The sequence below is a fragment of the Vidua chalybeata genome, chromosome W (assembly GCF_026979565.1).
Source record: "Vidua chalybeata isolate OUT-0048 chromosome W, bVidCha1 merged haplotype, whole genome shotgun sequence".
NCBI lineage: Eukaryota > Metazoa > Chordata > Aves > Passeriformes > Viduidae > Vidua > Vidua chalybeata.
Genome location: NC_071569.1, coordinates 262,622 through 285,210, shown reverse-complemented (window position 1 = coordinate 285,210; position 22,589 = coordinate 262,622). Strand labels below are relative to the sequence as shown.

The window sequence follows — 22,589 nt, the reverse complement described above, 5'->3', positions numbered from 1 at the left end:
TCAGCCTGACCTTGGTGCCAGGGAAGATTATGGAGTAGATCATCTTGAGTGCCATCACACAGCACATGCAGAAAAAACGGGTGATCAGGCCCAGCCAGGATGGGTTTATAAAAGCCAGGTCCTGCTTGGATAAACTGATCTCTTTCTATGACAAGGGATCACCTACTTAGTGGATGAGGGAAAGGCTGTGCATGTTGTCTACCTGGACTTCAAGTCCAGTAAAGTCTTTGGCAGAGTTTGCCACAGCATTCTACTGGAGAAACTGGCTGCTCATGGCTTGGACGAGTGCACTGTTTGCTGGGTAAAAAACTGGCTGGATGGCTGGGAACAGAGAGGTGGTGAATGGAGTTAAATCCAGTTGGTGGCCAGTCACCAGTGGTGTTCCCCAGGGCTCAGTACTGGAGCAAGTCCTGTTTAATATCTTTATTGATGACCTGAAGGAACAGATCAAGTGCACCCTCAGTAAGTTCACAGATGATACCAAGTTGGGTGGGAGTGTTGATGGGCTGGAAGGCTCTGCAGAGGGATCTGGACAGGTTGGATTGATGGGCCGAGGCCAGTTGTAGGAAGTTCAACAAGGCCAAGTGCCGGGTCCTGCACTTGGGTTATGACAATCCCATGCAACACTACAGGCTGGCGGAAGAGGGGCTGGAAAGCTGCCCAGTGGAAAAGGGCCTGGAAGTGCTGGTCAACAGCCAGCTGAATATGAGCCAGTGTGTGCTCAGGTGGGCAAGAAGGCAAATGACATCCTGGCCTGTATCAGGAATAGTATGGCAAGCAGGACTAGGGAAGTGATTGTCCCTTTTTACTAAACACTGGTGAAGTTGCACCTCAAATACTGTGTCCAGTTCAGGGCCTCTCACTGCAAGAAAGATACTGAGGTGCTGGAGTGTGTCCAAAGAAGGGCAATAAAGCTGGGGAAGGGTCTGGAACACAAATCTTATGGGGAGCAGCTGAGGGAGCTGGGGTTGTTTAGCCTGGAGCAAAGGAGGCTTATGGAAGACATTGCTCTCTAGAATTACCTGAAAGGAGGTTGTAACCAGGTGGGTGTTGGTCTGTCTTTCCCAAGTAGCAAGTAATAGGATGAGGGGAAGAGGCCTCAAGATGTACCAGGAGAGGTTTAGATTTGATATAAGGAAATATTTCTTCACCGAAAGGGAAGCATTGTAACAGGCTGCCTAGGGAAGTGGTGGAGTCACCATTCCTGGAGTTATTTAAAAGGTGTGTAGATGTTGTGCTTTAGGGGCATGGTTTAGTGGTGGATTTGGCAGTGCTGGGTTAATGTTTAAGTCCCATTATCTTAAAAAACCCCATGGTATTAAAGGTTTTTTTTCAAGCCTGATTCTATGATCCTAAAAATTATTGTTTTGACACTGCAACAGAGTTCTGGTGGAAAGTATGACATTTTTCCCATTTACTAGATAATTTATTGGAAACTGTTTTTAACATTCTGCAAGCTTCATAAAAGTGATAATTTCACAATTTTTTGCCAAAAAAATGATAGTTTTTAAGTAGGTCAAATGTCTTGTTCATTTTTTTTCTTTTGTGTAACTAAAGGAATAGTTCAATCTCTCTGTCAGTATTTTCTCCCTTCTCAAAGTTGCTTTTCCAAGTAGCTCTTAACATTTTTAGAGAGTGAATTTGTAATATTGTATTTTGAACATAGCCTGCTTTAACAACTCAGCATCATTCTAATTTCCTTTTAAGAAAAATCCCAAACCCAAACCATCCCAACAGTTTGTAGCAAAAGTTCTTCTGTCAAACTTCCTTTTCTTTATTAACAGGATTATTGCCATGTGTGGAGATTATTACATTGGTGGACGTCGCTTTGCTTCACTCTCAGACCTAATTGGGTATTACAGTCATGTGTCTTGTTTGCTGAAGGGGGAAAAACTATTCTTTCCAGTAGCACCTCCAGAGGCAAGTAGTAGAATTTAAAAATGTAATTTACTTAAATATCAATATCATTAATCTTGCATTTGATAGTCATAGTTTTCTATGAAAAAAGCCTTGTAGATGGCTTCCCCTAGTTCTAGACCTATCTCAGCATATGGTGAAGTATAATGAATATATAAACAAGGTTTTACTGATAGAAACTAATGATAAAAAATTGGTTTTTAATAAAAATCTGTAATGAGAAGGCTAGATGTCAGGTATTGCAGCTAACTCCAAATGTAGTAATAACATTTTACATAAACTGAAATAAGAAAATGTGTGGGTTTTGGCTAATAAAGAGCACCAATATAATGTAGGGTTTTACACAGACCTAATAAATGATATCAAAATAATATTACTGTTTTCTAGCAAAGATTTTGAAATACACATCCTTGAAAAAGCCAAAGCTCCTGAAAGCTGTTTCTTTCAAGTGACTATCCTTAAGACAATATCAGTAATTATCAGTATGAGTAATGCCCCCCTCCTCCCGAATAAAGATGTTTCTGAATGTTAAATTTTCACAAATTTCCACTAAGAGGAAGTAAGTTGTAAAGTGCTCTTTCATGGGAATTACATTGTTGGTAATTTGACTTTTGGAGATAACATGATTGTTAATGTTACAGGCTAGAACCAAAATGAAGGCTTTTGTAGATAACTTTAGGAATTGAGCATTTCCAGCTCTTACTATTTTTGACCCTTTAAAAACTTAAAACTAGCAAAGGGATACAAATTACTATTACCAGTCTTTTGCCTCAGAATAGCATAATGTTGGGGAGAGGAAGCTACACTGGAATGAAAGGGAAAATTAATATCTTTGAACTCTTCTCTAAAACTGTAGCCTGTGGAAGATAGAAGGAGAGTTCGAGCAATTCTACCTTACACCAAAGTGCCAGAAACTGATGAAATAAGGTATGTTTTAATAATAGGTAGAAGCACATGTGAAATTCTTGGAGTATTTATAAAACTTAATGATTTCGGTATAAGTTCACTATGCAAATACTTTCCAACTGCATCTTAGACTTAATGCTCTAAGAGGTTAAAGGTATGATGCCTGCCTTTTTTTTTTTTTTCTTCCACTACATATATTATGTGGAAAAGATGCAAAACCAACAGTCCTGTATCTAATGGAAGAACATATACTAGTTGCTTGGAATTAATACTGCTTTCCTGAGATATCAGTTTTCTTCCAGATGAAAAACAAAAAGCCAGATTTGAAAGATGTTTGTAGTAATTTCTGATGAGACTTTCTTGGTTTCCCAAGTTGATAGAACATGCTGGTGTAATTTGGAATAAGGTTCTCGATAGGACTATTAACCTAAGATTATAGAGAAAAAGTATATGACAGCTTTATATCCTCATCAGGGTGAAAATTTATCCAGTCCATTCTGATCTCTATAAAAAAACACTTTGAGGATATTCATCTTTGAGAAGACCTTCTTCTAAGCATACAATAAGGCAGTAAGACAGGAGGGAACTCCCTAATTGTATATTGAAAGTAGGGCTTCTTTCTATTATTGTGCATAATAGCATCCATCAAGTCCAGTAAATGCCTAATTGCATCTACCAACTTAAGAGGAAAAAGTATTTCATTACTCTGCTATGGTAACAGGAATTACAGGAAATTGTAAAGTTCTGTGTCTGGCTGGGTTTCTGAGATCTGCATGGTAAAATAGTCTGTTCATAGCAAAACTGATACAAAGTACACTGTTTTAGGTCAAATTAATGTATTTTACTCCTGTAATGTACTCTTGAAGATGTTATGTATTTCAGGGAATCTTGACTTAATTTTAATGTAATAATTAATATTTAGAAAGCTTGAAGCATTTCAAACAATAACAACTGATATAGGATGGCTTTGCTGTCTATTGTACATTGTTAAGATTTAGGTTCATTAGTAGCTGAAGTCATTCTAAGTATTTTCATTAGGCTTTATTTATTCTTGCTTTTTACTTTGTGCTCAAGTTAATGCATTTTTTGTTACTCTGTCACTGATTAATTATTAAAAGAAGTCGTCGTTGTGGGGTTAACTAAAAGGGTTTTATTAATGATTAAACAATTATTAAATGGTGATTAATACTGTTCATTCAGAGTGGGTGCATCTATCACACCCTCTCAAGAGATGTTCAGTAGAAAATTGCTATCTAATTTTTGTAGTTGATGAACTTCAGTACTGTGTAGCTATTGCCTGTGTCCCTGATACATCATTTGACTTGATTGAGAAGTCCCCCTGTGCTCCAGTGAAAGGTTTTCATATGACCCGATGTTATGGTTTAACCCTGGCCAGCAACTAAGCACCAACAGACAGTAGGGCAGTAATTTTCCTGGATGGATGCCTTTTCGCTGCTGTTTTTTCTTGCACTTCTTGTACTTGAGCTTCTAGTCTCCATGTAGGTTCACCATCCCACTTCCTTATGTCCTCCCCCGGTCATGACAGATAGAACCACAAGGTGGCATATGGTGTGTGTCACTGATAAACTTCTCCCTGAATACAAAAAGGTTGACTCTTAATAGCCAAGATGTTGGTCACTATGGGTGAGGAAGACTTATCCTTCTTTAATTGCTGGGACAATTGTTGGAACAATTTCTCCACAGCTGAGATACAGGGAGGAAGTGAGATTCTCTTTGAATTCTCAAGTTGGCTGGCCAATCCAACCACAGTTGGTGTTCTTGTGTCTCTCCAGCTCATTGCTGCCAGGTTGTTGGTATACAGTGTTGGTGCACTTAATACAAACTTTCACCACATGGGCTATGTGCATGGGTTTTCACATGGCTCGTTGGATACCTGGTTGTCACATACCTCCACCACAGTTAATTCCCTCAGATACTGGATACCTCCCCCAGTGGTGATCACCTTGCTTTGGGAATTTGTAGGTCCTTCCTTGATGAAATATCTGTCCACAGTCGATGAAAGCTGCTTCCAAAGATTCCTGCCCCTTTTACAATCCTTTTGTCAGTGACCTTATTCCTAACAAGGGATCCCAGCTGCTAGGTTTCCTTACCCTCTAATTCCTGATGTTTGGCTCCAATATCCCAGCATCAGAATAACTAGCTGACAATTTGTTCACCTGATTGATGGCTTCACATCTCTCACTGCTTGCTTAGGGATAGGGATTGTATGGTTTCTGTCTCATTTATGATTTCATTCTTTCCTCTTCTGTTCTTGTGACTGCTCTGCTGCTGCCTCTTAGGAGAAGCAGCTTCATCCCTTACTGAATGAGTTGACTTCCACTTTCTTTGTTTCTTTTTAATTATAGAGGTGACTGATATAGTTGAAGGATGGGTCTCTGATTAAGTCACAGTGTTGTGAGAAATGACCCTCACTTTTAAAATTTTAAAAGGTTTATTAAACCTTAACAAAAAATACAACAAAGGACAGAATAAGGAAAAATTACAGCACTGGGAGCCTCCGTGATTATCAGCCATGTGCTCATCTATAAAATGGATGTTCTGCCTTTTATACCCTTAGCCTCTCCTAAAGTTTTGTCAGTCAACTCTTTTTCTGCTGTCCATTGGTGGAGATTACTTTCTTACATTTTGATTGGAGGTCAGGTGTTGTTACGCCACGCCTCCTGGTAACAAGCTGGTCCTCTCTAAATGCCTTGACTACTGAGGCTATTAAAAGGGGGAGGGGAAAGAGGACTATGGGAGGGCGTATTACAATAACATCACTATACATCTTAACATACACATAATATTCATCCCTTAATTGTGAGAGCCAACTATTACTCATCTATAACAGTGTCATTTGGTATGTTTTCAGATCCAGAAGACCCTTTCCTTGAAGGTGCTGAACAGTTCTAAACAGTGTTGGCTGGTGCAGGCCAGGCCCCAGTAGAGTGTGATAAGTTGTGCCTCTTTTGGAATATCTTTTTTCAAACATTCTATTACTTCATCAGGATCTGGGAGTGAAGTCTTAGACCACTGGATGTGGCAACCTTTCTAGATACCTGCCCACATTTTCCTACATGCCTTGTGTCCTGGGTAACCCAAAATGTTATTGTTTTCTATATCTATCTGTGCCCAAAAATGTTACTGTCTCCTTAAGGCCTGGTAGCACAGACAGAAACAGAATCATGAGGCCAGGGGGTTGTCAGGGCCATTTAAAAAAGTTAGAGTTGCTCAAGCAGAGCTCCTTCTTGCCTTTTGGCTCTACTCGCAACAGTAGCAACCTGAAAAACGGCATTTCACAATCAAAAAGTATTTCAGAGTGAAATTTGCAACACCTATTGGCAGCACGAAGCTGCAGCTGGGCTGGGGTTGGGCCACCACTCATTCGTGCTTGAGAGTTCATTTTCTTTTCCTCCTCCCCATCAGAACAGGACCCAAGACAGCAGCACCAACACCGGCACAGTCCAGTGGGTAGCAGGAGGTGGCAGCAAGTAGCAGCACTGACCTCACACATGCCAGCAATTCCCATCTGCCACTAGAGCTGCTTTGTAAGCTCCTACCTTGTCGCTGTTGAGGCAGGGACGGGAATTATGAGACTCCATGGTCAGAAGGCAAAGAATGATCGTTTATTCAAAAGTCTCTTTGTCCTGGTTTAGGGAAAATTTGGGAGAAAACCTCCAGGAGGAGCCCCCCCGAGACAGCAAACCCCCACGGCCCCTCCCCCCCACCTGGTTCGGGAAGAATTTCCTTGGAGAGAAGTGGAAAAAAAACCTGTCTATTTAACAGACAGAAACACTCCCTGGCACAAAAACAACACCAGATGACAAAAACTCTTTCACCGCTCTGAAGAGATGACAAATTCAGAAAGTCTCTCCTGGGAGTGTTCGCCCAGTTATCAGTCTCCGGCGCTGGGGATGGCTGCTGCAGGTCACAAAATGCAGACTCTCGGTGTTTCCCAGGTCCCAGTCTGGAGCAGGTTTGAATGGTATTCAGGAAAGGGAAAGGAAAAAGCAAGGGCAAAAGCAAAAAGCAGGAGCTAGAGCAAAGCGAAAGCAAGCCAGCAAGCAAGCAAGCCCTATCCTCTCTCCTAGACACAGACCGTGGGGGGAGGTGAGCCAGCTGATAATAAGACAAAACACACCTTCACTTTTCGGAGCCAGTCCTGAAGGCACAGAACATAACATCAAGCATTAACAGAACACACGACTGAAGATACAAGCACCATAATGTCACCCTAGGACACTCTTTTATAGAGAACATAGTGAAGACTAATTTCATTGGTCTTAGAGTAAAAACATTTCACCTGATTAGTACACTGGACTTAGGTCAGTGTGGCAGAACATATCTATAAACAATATGAACAGAAAACAAGATAATAGATTGTTTACATTCCTCATGGACTTTTTCCCAGGCTTAGCCTGGCAGAAATATTTCTCTTTTTCTCTCTGACTGAACTGAGAATATCCACAATTCCCCCTTTTTGTTTAAAGAAGAAGGTGGTGTTTGTCACCCTCCTGTAGGGCCCTTTGCAGGAAAAAGAACAAACACAGCTCAAGAGTTTTATCAACTGTCAATCAAAACCTCAATTGGATATTGGCTCAGAACGGTCGAAGAGATTCCAAACTTATATTATAAATTCCAAGAAATCAGTTACCAACTCTAGGATAGTAACAACTCATTGTCAGTCTGCCAAAGGACTGGCAGTCCAACTTGTCAAAACCCATTTCCCAGTGTGAGCAGCTGCCCACATGACAGAAAAGAAGGTATTAACAAACACATGCACATACCCAAATCAGCCAAATTTGGAATTTGGCAAGATGAGTAATATCTGTTTGCCACAGCTGCAAAGCCTTTAGGCCTCTGGGATTTATCCCAGTCAGTAAGGTGCAGCAGGTCAAGCCTTGGTTGGCATTCATCAAATTGCTTTTGCAAGGTGTGTGCACTTGATAGAAGAATCATGCAAGGCTTTTGGCCCATGCAGTCATGTCCTCAGTGAACAACTTGAGTTATAAAATTGAACTCACGTCCAAATTGCATCCTCAAAGTTTTCAAAACAATTGAGTAGAATTGACCAAATTCAGAAACAGTTGAGAAATCTCTGAAATGCCCTGGCCACAGCCCTTAATTCAATCACTTGGGCCGAGGCTGATTCGTGACTTTCCAGTACTTTGAGCTGTCAGTGAAGACGCTGCTCTTTCCACCTTTTTTTTTTTTTTTTTTCCAAAAGAGCCAGCAGCACTGGCAGGCTTTAGGACGCTGTGGTGCTGGGCGAGGCGGGGGACCTGGCCCAGGGAGCCAGGTCAAGTGCCCCAGACCTGGCCGGGGGGGCAGGGAGCCCAGGCTCTCTGCGGAGCCAAGATCCACGCGGCTCGGTCTCTCTCCCCAGCTTCTCATTGGTATCACTTGGGGCCCCTGGATCTGGGGTCCCTGGGACACCCCATGGCCACCCGCAGATGGGCGACCCATTCCAACCTTATTTTTTGGTGCCCGCCCCCACCAGGTTGCCAGAGTCCCGGCAATTCCTTTGGCTTTTCGCCTTCCTCCCGCCCCACCCGGCCATGGATCAAGCCACAGCTTCTTGGGATCCCGCTCCTTCCGCTCTGAGAACAGGAGCAGGACACGCAGGGTGCGGGCAGGGGAGGTTTTCCCGGGAATATAAAATTCCACCCTCGCTTTGGGTCTCTTGGTACCGCCCATGCCTGCCCAGTACAAGGGGCTGCTCCTCTCTCCCAGTGTGTCTGCCCTCACCCACGATACAATCGATTGTTGACCAGCTCCCTGATCTGCAGCCCCATCCCCATCCCCAGGCACAGTACCAGCAGCAGCGATGCTGCTGCCGACCAAGCCAGTGCTCCCTCTCAGTGCCCCTGCCTCTGCCTCAGAGGGACACAGCTCGGGGCAGTCTGGGGGAAGCAGAGGTGGTGGTGAGCTGGTGGGAGGCACAGAGGCAGAAGAAGCAGCCGTTGACCGTGAAGCAGAAGAACCAGGCACACCCTCCGAGCCCACAGCTCCCGGGATGGGGAGGGCAGTCACCAGTGATGGGGTGGGGACCGGAGCCGTGATTGGCGGCTCAGTGGCTCCTCCCATCACAGGCGGTGGCACGACTGCGGCGACTTCTCTCGGGAGTGGTCCTGGCGGTGTTGGCCGCGGCAACTCTGTTGGTCCCAGGGTGGGTGGCGCCGGCGGTCGGCTCCGTGCCGGCCAAAACACGGAAAAACTGACCACTTCGTCCAGAGCAGTGGGTGGAGTGAGAGGCAAAGCTGCTGCTGCCAAAGCGCTGGGTGGCACAACAGGCACTGGCACTGCAAAGGACATCAAATCAGCCAGTCCGCACGGTGCGCAGGGGGGAGGACCGAGAGGTAGTTGCGTCTGTCCCGTCAGCAAAGCCGGAGCCCTCGCAGGCGGCAGGGGGTGTGCCAGGGGATGGGTCAAAGGCGCCATTGCCAGTCCCAGCAGTACAGGGGGGCGGGGCCCATACTCTATTGCGTCCCCCTTGTTCAACTCCATCATGAGGCAACGACCCAAGTCGCCCCAAATTCTCCGATCCAAGGCGTGCCTGAGATCCGCAGAAAATCCATGGTCCCGAGCCCAACCCAGGAGTACAACGAGCTGGGCATTGGACACTGGGACCCCCAGCTGAGGGATACAACCCTGTCAGGAGGACAGAAGCAACCGTTCAGCCATAGAAAGTTGGTTCCCCATTTCCAAGGAAACCCTCCCTTAGCAGACATCCACTTCAAGAGACAGACAGTCTGCTATTTCAGGGAAAACTGTCCCGCTCAGTTCTTGGCTTCTAAGAGCCAACCCGCGGTCCGAACAGGACCAAGTCTTCTCCAGAAGACACGAGGTTTCAGCATTACCTCACTCAAGAGGGCAAAGGTGTCCGATCGCAAAAGGCCACCAGGCCGCACCCTTAAAGACATGCCCTGGCTGTGCTGCGATTCCATGAGGGGTCACCAGATGTCGCTGTTGAGGCAGGGACGGAAATGATGAGACTCCATGTTCAGAAGGCAAAGAATGATCATTTATTCAAAAGTACATCTCTCTTTTATAGAGAACATCGTGAACATTAATTCCATTGGTCTTAGAGTAAAAACATTTCACCTGATTGGTACACTGGACTTAGGTCAGTGTGGCAGAACATATCTTGCGGGGACTGCTGGGCTCCAGGACGGTTTGGATGGGTGGTGATGAAGGATCTCTGAAGCCAGGTCTTTAGAACATAGGGTTTATTGGAAAGGGTGAAGGGCCCTGCTTGGAGTTGCCAGCCGCAACTCGTGGCAGGCCCAGGGCGAGCGGGGGGGGAGAGAGAGAGAGAGAGAATCTCAGGTGAGCGTCCCAAGAGGAAGGTCCAAGAGAGCGTCCGGTCCCTTGGCCACACCTTATCAGGGGGCTTCAAGGTGGGCTGGGACAGGACTTGGGCCAATGGGGTTACAGATACCTGATACTTCAGGGGAGGGTTACAGGTATGGGATGAACCATACATTGGGGGGTGATACAGAACATTCCATTTGACCTTAGGATCTATCAGAAGGGGGGATTGCTTTCAGCTTGGCTGTATTATTGTTTTCGAGATGCTCAGTAATTAAGGTTTGGTATTTCAAACTTTGTTTTCATCTCAATATCTGTATTTTCTGACTCTTTTGCCAGGCCATCATATTTATAGGGCTTTGCTATTTCATCTTCCCCAACATATCTATAAACAATATGAACAGAAAACAAGATAATGCATTGTTTACATTCCTCCCGTACTATTTCCCAGGCTTAGCCTGGCAGAAATCTTTCTCTTTTTCTCTCTGACTGAACTGAGAATATCCATACTACCTTCCCATTTTTTTGTTCCAGGGGGAAGGTTGAGCTGAGAAGGGTTTGTCTGCCATCTTTTCCCTTTGCCTCCCCACACATGGTTGCTTACAGAGAACGTCATCTTAGGGAAGGGGTTACTCTGCCATTTTGAGTTTCTCTTTGTTCCTGAGGTCTCTGCAAGATTTAAGCAATTTTGTAACTAGTATCTATTACTGTTATTTTTTTGCCTGTTGCTATTTTGTTTTTTTAGTAAACTGCTATTTTTTCACTTATATCTACTCGTATTAGTTTCTCCTTATTGGTGGAAAGGGATTGGTTAAAACTATAAAGGGAGGTGTCCTAGGGTGACTTTATGATACTGAATTGTATCCCTCTTCATCTGTTTAGCCCAGAAATAAATTTTGCACCGTTAAGACTGGTTCTGAGAGGGAGGAGTGAGGAGAGAAGGAGTGTGCAGCTTGTTTTCGGGAACTGCACTAAGTCCTCTGCATCCTTCTTCTGGATTGTGTCGTCTGCAGAATGGACAGATGGCAGGAGAGAGCTTTCCTGTGGTTTTAGATAGTTTTTAGCTAGTTGAGGTAGAGAAGTTCCCTGGACTGTTGTTTTTCTTTTTCTTGGAACTGTTTGAACCTGCTCTGGACTGAAAACTCAGAAGAGCACCAGGAGCTCACACCTGTGGCCCATCGGGGCCTGGCCCGGGCCACAGCATTTCCAGCATTGGAGGGACTGATAACAGACTGAGTGAGCTAAGTTGCAGCCCACGAAGGGGACTTTCTGAGTTTGTCATCTCTTTGGAGCGACGAGAGGTTTTATTGTTTAATATTGTTCTTTTTTTTGTGCTGGTGAATGCTTTGCCTCTTAAATAAACAGCGTTTTTTCCACTTTTCTCCAAGGAAATCTTTTCCCAAACCAGTTGGGGGAGGGGCCACTTCAATTTGCTTTCTAGAGGAACCCCTTTGCAGGTTTTCTCCCAAATTTGCCCTAAACCAGGACAAATACATTTTTTGGCACCCAACGTGGGGCTCGAGAAAGTGGAAAAAACCTGTACTGATTGTATTTTGGTTGTGCTTACTTTGTAGTGGGATAAAGCAGTCAGTAGCCATGTTGCATGAATTCATAATGTCTCTCTGGGTGGAGGCCTTTATGTGTTTCTGGTCCCTAGGCTTTTTTGAGGTTTTAATACCTTTCTAGTCCCTAGGCTTATTTTCTTATCCGGAGATAGCTCCAGTATTTTCCCTAACACATAGTTTTTACAGTAGAGGGACACGGATTACAATAGGTATTGTGCTGGGCTTGGTGATAATGATTTATAGGGAGTTTACAAAGGTCCTGAAGTCTGTGCCAGATATGTATGGTTTATGGTTTCTTCATCCTACCCTATGTCCCAGTTCCAGTAGCATGTTTTGGGGGTTTGTTAATAATTGCACCCAATTTGATAGAGGAGGAGCAGGGGATGAAACTTTTTAGCCTTTCCTTTCCTTCTCCTTTGAATCTGTTATGTCACCTTTTGAGAATGTTCTGTTTCCCCTGAATGTTAAAGAGACCACCTTCCTGGTATTTAATGTGGTATGCTTCCTCTATATGGTCTGCAACTTCTCTTGAATGTGGGCTGAGATGTCCAGAGGAGCTGATGAGACCCCTGACCCAAGAGTAGACTCAGGCGTGGAAACTTTGCAGTGGTGTAGAGAATGGGAGGATATGGGCCATACCCTGAAGGAGTTTTCTGACCCTATAGCCTGGGACTTTACACGTCAACAAATTCAGAACCCAGCTGAAGTGGGGATATACTTGAAAGAAAAGTGCTATGATGACTCTAAGGAGAAAAAGCTCACTGCAATAAGCTGGGCCCTGGCCTATGCTTATTGCATGCTGCTAGATACTGTAGGGCAGCAGATAGAGGCAGGGGGGCAGGGAGATAAATCAGCAGCTACCCCAGTCACTCAGGCTGCCGCCACCACCCCAGCTACTCAAGTTGTAGCTAAACTAGACAGTGCGCCTAAGCCCGTAGCTAAACCAGACAGTGAGCCTAAGCCACTGGCAGTCACCGCAGGAAAGAAGCACACAAGCAAAACTGATTGAGCAGTGATCAACGATGATGATCCAGGGGAAGGACCCTCAATGCCAATTCCTGACACAAAATTCGGAGTCAAAGCAACTGACAGAAGATCAGAAGTCACTATTGAGTCCTTTTCCCTGAAGGACCTTTGTGGCCTAAGAAAGGATTACACTTGATGACCTGATGAATCTATAATTAGTTGGTTAGTCCGTCTTTGGGGCGCTGCAGGTGAGGCTACAATTCTGGCCAGTACTGAAGTGAGGCATTTGGGATCCCTGTCACATGATCCAGTTATCGACCAAGGAATTATGAGGGAGGCTAACCCTCATAGTCTCTGGCACGGGTCCTGGGAAGTGTGGCACAAAGATACCTGTGTGCAGACGATCTCTATATGCAGCAAACCCAGTGGAAGACCATAGTATATGGGATTCAGCACTTGAGAGAAATGGCAGTGGCAGAGATTGTCTTCTCAGATGACCTAAACACTGCAAATCCAGACTTGGTACCATATACATCCTTGATGTGGCAAAAACTTGTACGACTTGGGCCATAAGAATATGCTTCTGCTTTAGCAATAATGAAGTGGGATGACAGGGAGGAGATCATGCTTGATATGGCAAAGAAGCTCCGAGCATATGCAGATGCTGTGCATGGCCCAACATATGCAAGAATTGCAGCTGTGGAAACGCGTATGCAGAAACTGGAAGACAAGATAGAGGAGAATCACAAGAAACTCAGGGAGGAGATTAAAGAGGACCTTCTCCAGAACTCAGCAGTACAGATCAGAAGTTCTGGTACCGAACACAGGCATCCCCTGGACAGGAAGAGAAGGTACACCCCACGAGCTGAGTTGTGGTTTTTCCTGTGTGATTGTGGAGAAAATATGAGGAGGTGGGATGGAAAATCTACTGCTGCTCTGGCACAATGTGTGTGTGAACTGCAGGACAGCAAGACTCAGAGAGGAGGTTCCACCAAAAAAGCAGCTCCAGTAGCCCATAGCCAAACTGCCAGGTATGATGATGATGACGATATGTCCGATTACCTTGAAGGAACCTCCAAGACACACCCAGGGAAAGAAGGGTAGCCAGACTTACAGGGGTCCTGCCTCTAGTCATGTAGAGGCTAGGGAAAAACGTGTTTTTTGGACTGTGTGGATTTGTAGGCCTGGCACATCAGAACCACAAAAATATGAGGCCTTGGTCGACACTGGTGCGCAGTGCACATTAATCCCATTGAGATGTGGGGGCAGAATCTGTTTCTATTGCTGGAATGACAGGGGGATCACAGGATTTGACTTTTGTGGAAGCTGAGGTGAGCCTGACTGGAAATGAGTGGAAGAAACACTCTATTGTAACTGGCCCAGAGGCCCCATGACTTTTGAGCATAGACTTCCTCTAAAGTGGGTATTTCAAAGACCCAAAGGGACTCAGGTGGGCTTTTGGGATAGCATCTGTAGAGACAGAGGGTGTTAAACAGTTGAACACCTTGCCTGGATTATCAGAAGACCCATCTGCAGTAGGACTACTGAAGGGGGAAGTGCAACGAGTACCAATTGCCCCTTTGACAGTGCACCACCGACAATACAGAACAACTTGAGATGCTGTGATTCCCATCTATAAGATGATCCGAGAGCTGGAGAGCCAAGGGATGGTCAGCAAAACCCACCCACCCTTCAACAGCCCCATTTGGCCTGTGCGCAAATCTGAAGGAGAATGGAGATTGACTGTGGACTATCATGCCTTGAGTAAAGTGACTCCACCATTGAGCACTGCTGTGCCAGACATTTTGTGTAGGAGCGTTGGTTGGTAGGACGGTCAGGATGGACAGAGTTGAGAGATCTCTTAAGTCAGGTCTTGGAACATGTGGTTTGTTATAAAGGGTGTGGGTGCAGGGGCCCTACTTAGAGCTGATAGTTGCAGCTCGGAGCAGGCCCAAAAGAGCAAGAGAGAGAGAGGCAAGAGCAAGAGCAAGAGAGGGCAAGAGTAAGAGAGGGAAGTTCCCATTACAATACAATAAATCTTCTTCTGTGCTGAATATTCTAATTTTCACTAACCAATCTAGTACAAGATACAAATCCTGTAGCATTTGCATACAGCCTATAAGAATCATGACATTACCATACTGCGTTGCATTTTAAACCCTAAAAACTACTCTTTGGACCCCTTCTGCCAGGCTAGTAGGGTGTGCTCTGACCCTTGGGCCTGTCTGCAAGCAGAGGGTATTGTTTCATCAAAAGGGGATTGCCTTCAGCCAGCCATACCATTGTTTTCCAGTTGTTCAGTAACTAAGGCCTGGTATGTCAAAGCTTGCTTTCATTTCAATCTTGATTATAGTTTCTATATTCTCAAAATCTTTTGCCCGGCAATCATATTTATAAGGCTTTCCTGTTTCATCTTCCCCAACAATGTTGGAGCTCCAGTAAGAGCTGGAGTCCAAGGCAGCAAAGTGGTATGCCACTATCGATACTGCCAATGCATTTTTCTCCATTCCTCTGGCAGCAGAATGCAGGCCTCAGTTTGCCTTCATTTGGAGGGGAGTGCAATACACCTGGAACCGATTGCCCCAGGGGTGGAAGCACAGTCCTACCATCTGCCATGGACTGATCCAGACTGCACGAGAAAAGGGTGAGGCTCCAGAACATCTGCAGTACATCGATGACATCATTGTGTGGGGGAACACAACAATGGAAGTATTTAAAAAAGGAGAGAAAATCATCCAGATTCTCCTGAAACCCAGTTTCACCATCAAGAAGAGCAAGGTCAAGGGACCTTCTTGAGAGATCCAGTTCCTGGGAGTAAAGTGGCAAGATGGATGGCATCAGATTCCCACCAATGTCATCAACAAGATCACAGCAATCTCCCCACCAACCAACAAGAAGGAAACACAAACTTTCCTAGGTCCCATAGGCTTTTGGAGAATGCACATTCACAAGAATGTGGTGATGGTGCTATTCTCCATTTCTGCCATGAAAATCTTCTTGGAGGAAATGTAATTTTTTTCTGTCTCCATGAGACAGTTCCTGAAGTACAATGATGGAATCAGTACAGAGCCCAAATAGCAGATTAAGCTCAAGGCTAGTGTTTTAGTAATAAATATTCCAGCACCACTAAGTGCTACAGAGCACAGAAAACTGCAAAAGCCAAAACCAGTCTTACATGTACAGTAAAAAAGGGAGCATGGCACAGATCAGATAAACTAATGTTTAAAACAGATAAATCAATATTGGGACCAGTAACTGTTAACAGATATAAGTTCCTTCTAATACCTTCTGGTAAAATATGTTATTATCTCAAACCCTTTGAGGACCCTGTTGGGTATCAGAAAGGACTGTTGTGGTTTAACTCCAGATGACAGCTAAGCATCCCAAAGCTTCTTGCTCCCTCCATCCTGGTAGGATGAGGGAAGAATTGGAAGGGTAAAAATGAGACATCTGTGGGTTGAGATAAAGACAGTTTTAATAATTAAAAATAAAATTTAAAAAAAATGTTGTAAGGGAAAAAACCCACCCACCAACTGACAAAGAGAAAGGGAAATAAAACCCAAGAAAAACGAGTTATGCAAATGAAAACAGTTGCATACTACCAATAGACTGATGCCCAGCCAGTCCCCAAGCACACTGTCTGTCCCCCCCCATAGGAGCTACTATGAAGAAATTTATTCAAGTGAAAACCAGTATACCTGAGTTTGGGATTACACTTAAGGAATAACTTATACTAATCTTCCAGTAATGAAACTCCTTTGAATGTTTTAATGCTTTGTATTTATACTCTTATTTGTAGTTATTTGCATGTCTTCTCAAGGAACTGCTCTGTATCTTCTTTTTAGCACCTATCTTCATATCCAAATACTTAAATGGTAGATATTCCATAGGCTTTTGTTATGGTTTGAAAACAAAACCAGTGAGAGACTCCAAGTCAGAAATACAATTTATTAGGAAAAGTGAAAAAAGAAAGCAAAATACATGCAATAATACAAAAGAAAAACCACTGACAGAGTCAGAATACAACCTGACACCCTTTTGGTCAGGATGTTGGTAGCCATCCAAATTGGAATGGCTGCAGTCCTCCTGGAAATCCAGCAGAAAAGCTTGAGTCTGGTGTCCCAAAAACCCTTATTATATCCAGTTAGGAATGCTTGGCTCCTCCGTCTGGGTGGAGCATCTCACAATGGGATGTTATAGTTCTTATCAGTCATGCAGTGACATTCAATTGCCCATTATCAGCAGATGTCTTCCCGGAGGGAGAATTGGTTGTGAAAGACATAAGGAAAACTGCCCACTTAACAGAAGACAACTGCCATACAGATGGCAAATGGAATACATCTTGCCTTTCAATCGGGGACAGCTTTATTATACAAATCTTGGTTTTGGTAGAAATATTATTTTTTTAGACTATTAAGGAAATCTTTGATTGTTTTTACCTGTGCTTAGTATTTGGTCCCTCTTGATAAAAGAATGTTACTATCTTCTAATGTTGTTGTGTTTTTTTTTGTTTTATGCATCCTTAGCATACTTTAAAATATCTATTAGATTCTAAATGTAAAATAAAGAAAGATTAACATTCATGTGATATTCATACCTACTTAAACTGTGTGAAAAATGCACATGGTGTGCTTGGGATACCAATAAATATATCTTTCATGGTCAGATTTTCTCAAATGTTTTTCTGAAACTATGCTCAAGAATTCACTGTGTTCATTAAACTTTGTATTATGATTGTACTTCTAACATATGTCTTACTGTAACTCTCTTCAGTTTCCTTAAAGGAGATATGTTTATTGTGCATAATGAATTGGAAGATGGTTGGATGTGGGTTACAAACCTACGGACAGATGAACAAGGTCTTATAGTAGAAGACCTGGTAGAAGAAGTGGTAAGTAATTTTATATTCAAATCTGTTGCAGAACTGAGATTTGATTTTTATTTTTTGCTAGTTGTGTGTGGAAGTTAACATTTGAATTAAACCAAACTAGTGTCATTTAGCTGCCTGACTTTTTCTACTTTTCTAAACCTTCTTGCATTATTTGAATCTGCCAGTTTTTAAGTAGTTTAACAAATCATTGTCTAATTTAATATCCAAACAAAGTACCTCTTCCTGTTATCCAAAAAAGCTCATGTGCAAATGAATGATACTGTGAACTTTTTAAGCAGTTTTTTAAACTCACCAGTCCTGATAAATAACTTGCTAGTCATTCAGTTATATTCTTTTTGTTTGTTTGCTTGCTTTGAAATATTCATAAATGTATAGACTCAAATTTTGCCGTATGTCTTTGTTTTCCTTTTTTTTAAGGGCCAAGTGTGGATATCAAAATTCTGATGAGTTAATTATACCTAGAAGGGTTTATGCTAAGTCAGGAAGCTAATCGGGTGACAAAGATAATTGATTTACTGCAGGATAAGAGATTATTTAATGGACAAAAACACCCACCCCACCCTCCCACATGCTTTTTTTCCAAAGTAGTTCACCATTGCTTTGGAGTCTTGATGATGTTTGCTTTGCAGCATATGTATATTGCTATTAGTAAAGTTTGCTTCACCTGTTCTCACATCTGTATCAGGATGTGAATGGCTAAATTGAAATGGTAGTGTTAGAGTATCTAACTATACATTTCTACATTAGTGGTTGACATTCACAAAATTTAGATTTAAGTTACTACATGTAAAGAAGGACTTGAAGAGTGACAGAAACAATCCTTTGAAATAACGTGTTATGGCTGAATTTCCACTGAATTCCAGTGAATGAAGTTGAAAACCTCTTTCCATGAACTATGCAATAAGCCATCTAGTTCAAAAATGTTTTGGACTTGTTAGTGTTATTTCTACAAAAGGTCTTAACCTATGAAGTTTACTTTTCTAAACTCAAGCATACTGTTGTCATGTACCTAATATGTTAATTTTCCTATTAGGGAAGAGAAGAAGATCCACATGAAGGCAAAATGTAAGGATTTTTTTGTTTTTATTAAAAGCAAATCATAAACCAACTGTTTGTAAACTTTAGCTATGAGATTGGGAAGGTGAACCAAAGTTGAATGTACTTGTTTTTTAATCTTAAAACTTTTCTTCTGTTCTAGCTGTTGAAGTTGCATAGGTCATTGACATGAAGTCTTGTATTAGTTATGCCTAATGTTAATGGGTTTTACAGTGAAAATCTTGAATGAGTCTCTGTGATCACTTTACCTCGAATATATTCACTGGAGGATGTGGTGTCTTCTGATTTGTGGGGATTTTTTATACACATACAGTTTAGCTTAGAGGTAACCTTTTTTCAGGTCTGCTTAGCTCTAACTGCAGGAGAGGGATCAAAGTATCATTTAGAGGAATGATAGTGTAATAGTAACACTTGATACTAGCCTCATATGCTAGCACTTTAAATGAAAATCAGGAGACACTAAAATAATTTGTTTGCAGTGAATTCCAACTTGTTAAATAATTTTAAAAAACTAATACAATTTACAATGAACAATTAATTGATACAGGAAACTTGATTGTTATATGATTTTCTGTTGTAAAAATGAGCAGCGAACGAAAGAGAAAATTTTTAGTAGCTGGATAACTTCATCTGTCCTCTATTTGCTTGTAATAATTGCAGCTTCTGCTTTCTGTATTTTTTACCCAGTTTGCAGTCTCCAAAGGACTGATGTTAGAAGAAGGCATTTCTTCTGGTGGTGTTTTCTTGGTTGTTTGTTTTTGTTTCTAATAGGGGAAAGAAAATTGTTGGTGTGTGGCTTCAAGTTTACAGGTTTTCAAAGTTGTGCTAGTCAGTTTGGTATAGCAGCATAGCATTAGTAGGGATGCCTTCAAATACAGGAACTTTTTTTTTTTTAAACAAAGTAGTTTGTAGTGAATCTTGAAGCTTGGATACTCAATTCAGTTACTCATGTTGCTCAGAAGATTCCAGGGGAAGCAGGGATTTCTGTAAATATTCCAATAGCCAGGGATTTTCCTGTAAAGGTAGTATAGAAAGCAAGTTAGAACTAGAGCTCCTTTTTATGTGTAAGAGGCTTTGTTTTACACAAAATCACAGAATTTTTAAGGTTAGAAAAGACCTCTAAGATCAAGTCCAACCATCAACCCAGCAGCACCACCATATTCACCACTAAACCATGTTCTCAAGTGCCATATCCATACATTTTTTGAACACTTCCAGGGATGGTGACTCCTCCACTTCCTTGGGCAGCCTGTTCCAATGCCTGACCACCCTTTCCATAAAGAAATTTTTCCTGATATCTAATCTAAACCTCTCCTGGTGCAACTTTCCCTTTAAGGCCCTAGTTTGGTCCCATTTTGGGCTATTTCACAGAATCATTTGAGTTGGAAAAGACCTCTGAGATCAAGTCCAGCCTTTGACTGATCACCATCTTGTCAACTGGACCAGAGCATTAAGTGCCACATCCAGTCTTTCTTGAACACCTCCAGGGAGGGTGACTCCCACCTCCCTGGGCAGCCCATTCCAATGTGTAAGAATCCTTTCTGTGAAGAAATTCCTCCTGATGTCCAACCTGAACCTCCCCTGGCACAGCTTGAGGCTATGTCTTCTTGTCCTGTCACTAGTTACCTGGTAGAAGAGGCCAACCCCCACCATGGCTGCAACCTCCTTTCAGGTAGTTGTAGAGAGCAGTAAGGTCTCCCCTGAGCCTCCCCTTCTCCAGGCTAAACAACCCCAGTACCTTCAGCCACTCCTCAGAGGACTTACTCTCTAGACCCTTCACCAGCTTTGCTGCCCTTCTCTGGACATGCTCCAGCACATGCCTTTCTTGCAGTGAGGGGCCCAGAACTGGACATGGTATTTGAGTTGTGGCTTCACCAGTGCTGAGTTGTCGTGGTTTGACATGGAAGTGAATTTTTTTTTTTCAGGAAGTTGGGTCAAACCAATCAGTGGTCAGGTTTGGATATTGGCACCTGGAGTGACCACTGAAAGTATGGACACACCTCTGAGAACACAGGGGGTTAAAAGCAAGAACTCCCAGGGGAACTGCTCTTTAGTTCCGGTGTCAGAGAGTGCAGACTCTCCCCTGCCCAGCCTCAGGCTGGGTGGGGGAGGGGAAGCCACGCTGCCTTGTCCAGGTAGGCCGAGGGGCTGAGGGTCTGGAACCGAGCCAGCTCCTGTGGACGGAAGGGTGGAGAGAAGTGGAGATGCCTTTGTTCCCCCCCCACAGAGGGAAAGTGACAGAGAGCCTGACGGCACCTGGAAATTTGCCGGCAGAGGAGAAGAAGAAAGGGGGGGATGATGCCCAGTGTAGAAGTCGAGAGTGCTGAGAAGAGAATTCAGCCGTCCAAAGAGTCTGAACTTTTAACCCTTTCCTAGGAAATGAGGGCTTTGTAAAATATTACTCCTCCTTGATTTGTAGTAGAAGAGAGACAGTCCGGGACCTGAGATGTTAGAAGAAGAAATTTTTAGGTGAGAAGAGATGATAGAGTAGCTTTTGGCTAGACTTTTCTTGTTAACCATAGACTGAACCAAATTCTCCTGCAATAGAGACTGCATTTTAGGGGGATGCAGTGGTGACCCAAAGACACCTGCTTCGGCAACCACCAGCATAAGAATGGCAAAAACAGAGGAAAACTGAAGAGGGAATAGTGATGCCCTCTGTCTTCAGGAAGAAGATGATCTCTGTTCCTAGACCCTTGGCCTCAGGAAAAAATGGGGGGGACTGTAATCCCAAGATGAGAAGCTGAACTGTTGTCTCTTTTAGTCCATGGCAAAGCATCCTTAAAAGAGCCCTATGGGCAGTCTGACCATGCACAGTGGTGAGAGCACTGTGACATGGAAAGGAGAGTGTCACACTAGCAGATTTTCTCCAGGCGGTTACCATGTGTGACATGGAAACACAGGAGGTGGCAACTGTGTTTCCTTGGCGGGGGGGGGGTGTCTATGGCGCAAGAGAAACTCCTGTCTCCCTTAATAGACTGAATATTAATTATCTAAAAGGTAGTTTGATCAAGAATCCCAAGTAATGTTTCATAGTAATTATTTTAAAAATTAAGAAAAGGAGGGGTGTTTTAGAGAGTCCTCATCCTAGATTTAGTGTATGTGTCTTCTATAGTAGTAGTAGTTTAATAAAGTTATTTTCCTTTGTTATTAAGCTTAGGCTGGCTCTACTCTGTTCCTGATAACATCTCACAGCATTTATTTAAGAAAGTGTATTTTCATAAGAGCGCTAACATTGCGCCAGTGTCAAACCATTACATGAGTACAGGGAGGCAAATCACTACCCTGGTCCTGCTGGCTACACTATTTTTTATATAGGCCAGGATGTCATTGGCCTTCTTGGCCACCTGGGCACACGCTAGCTCATGTTCAGCCAGATGTCAACCCAGGCCGTAGCGCTGCATGAGGTTGTTTTGACCCAAGTGCAGTGACCTGGCACTTGGCATTGTTGAACCTCATACTGTTGGTCTTGGCGCATTGATCCAGCATGTCCAGATCCCTCTGCAGAGCCTTCCTAGCCTCCAGCAGATCAACACTCCCACCCAACTCAGTGTAGTCTGCAAACTTACTGAGGCTGCACTTGATCCTCCCATCCAGATTATAAATAAAGATATTAAACAGGACTGGCCCCAGCACTGAGCCTTGGGGAACACCACTAGTGACCAGATACAAACTGGCTGTAGCACCATTCACCACCACTCTCTGGGCCTGGCCATCCAGTCAGTTTTTTTCCCATCAGAGGGTACCTGTCCAAGCCATGGGCTTCAGCCTCTCCAGGAGAATGCAGTTGGAGACAGTATCAAAGGCTTTGCTGAAGTCCAGGTAGACAATATCCACAGCCTTCCCCTCATCCACCAGGCAGGTCACCTGGTCAGAGAAGCAGATCACATTGGTCAAGCAGGACCTGCCTTTCCTAAACCCATGTTGGCTGGGCCTGATCACCTGTTTTTTCTGCATGAGCTGTGTGATGGCACTCC

The 22,589-nt window shown here is 43.5% G+C and overlaps 1 protein-coding gene across 1 annotated transcript in view; it reads left to right on the top strand.

Annotated features, from left to right (window-relative positions):
• LOC128802364 (ras GTPase-activating protein 1-like) overlaps positions 1-22,589 on the top strand; it is a 160,886-nt gene that overhangs the window by 32,497 nt on the left and 105,800 nt on the right. The window contains exons 3-6 of the mRNA XM_053968686.1: positions 1,785-1,920; positions 2,774-2,844; positions 17,439-17,556; positions 18,590-18,621. Of these exons, the coding sequence (XP_053824661.1) occupies positions 1,785-1,920; positions 2,774-2,844; positions 17,439-17,556; positions 18,590-18,621 (357 nt within the window). The remainder of the gene's footprint in view (positions 1-1,784; positions 1,921-2,773; positions 2,845-17,438; positions 17,557-18,589; positions 18,622-22,589) is intronic.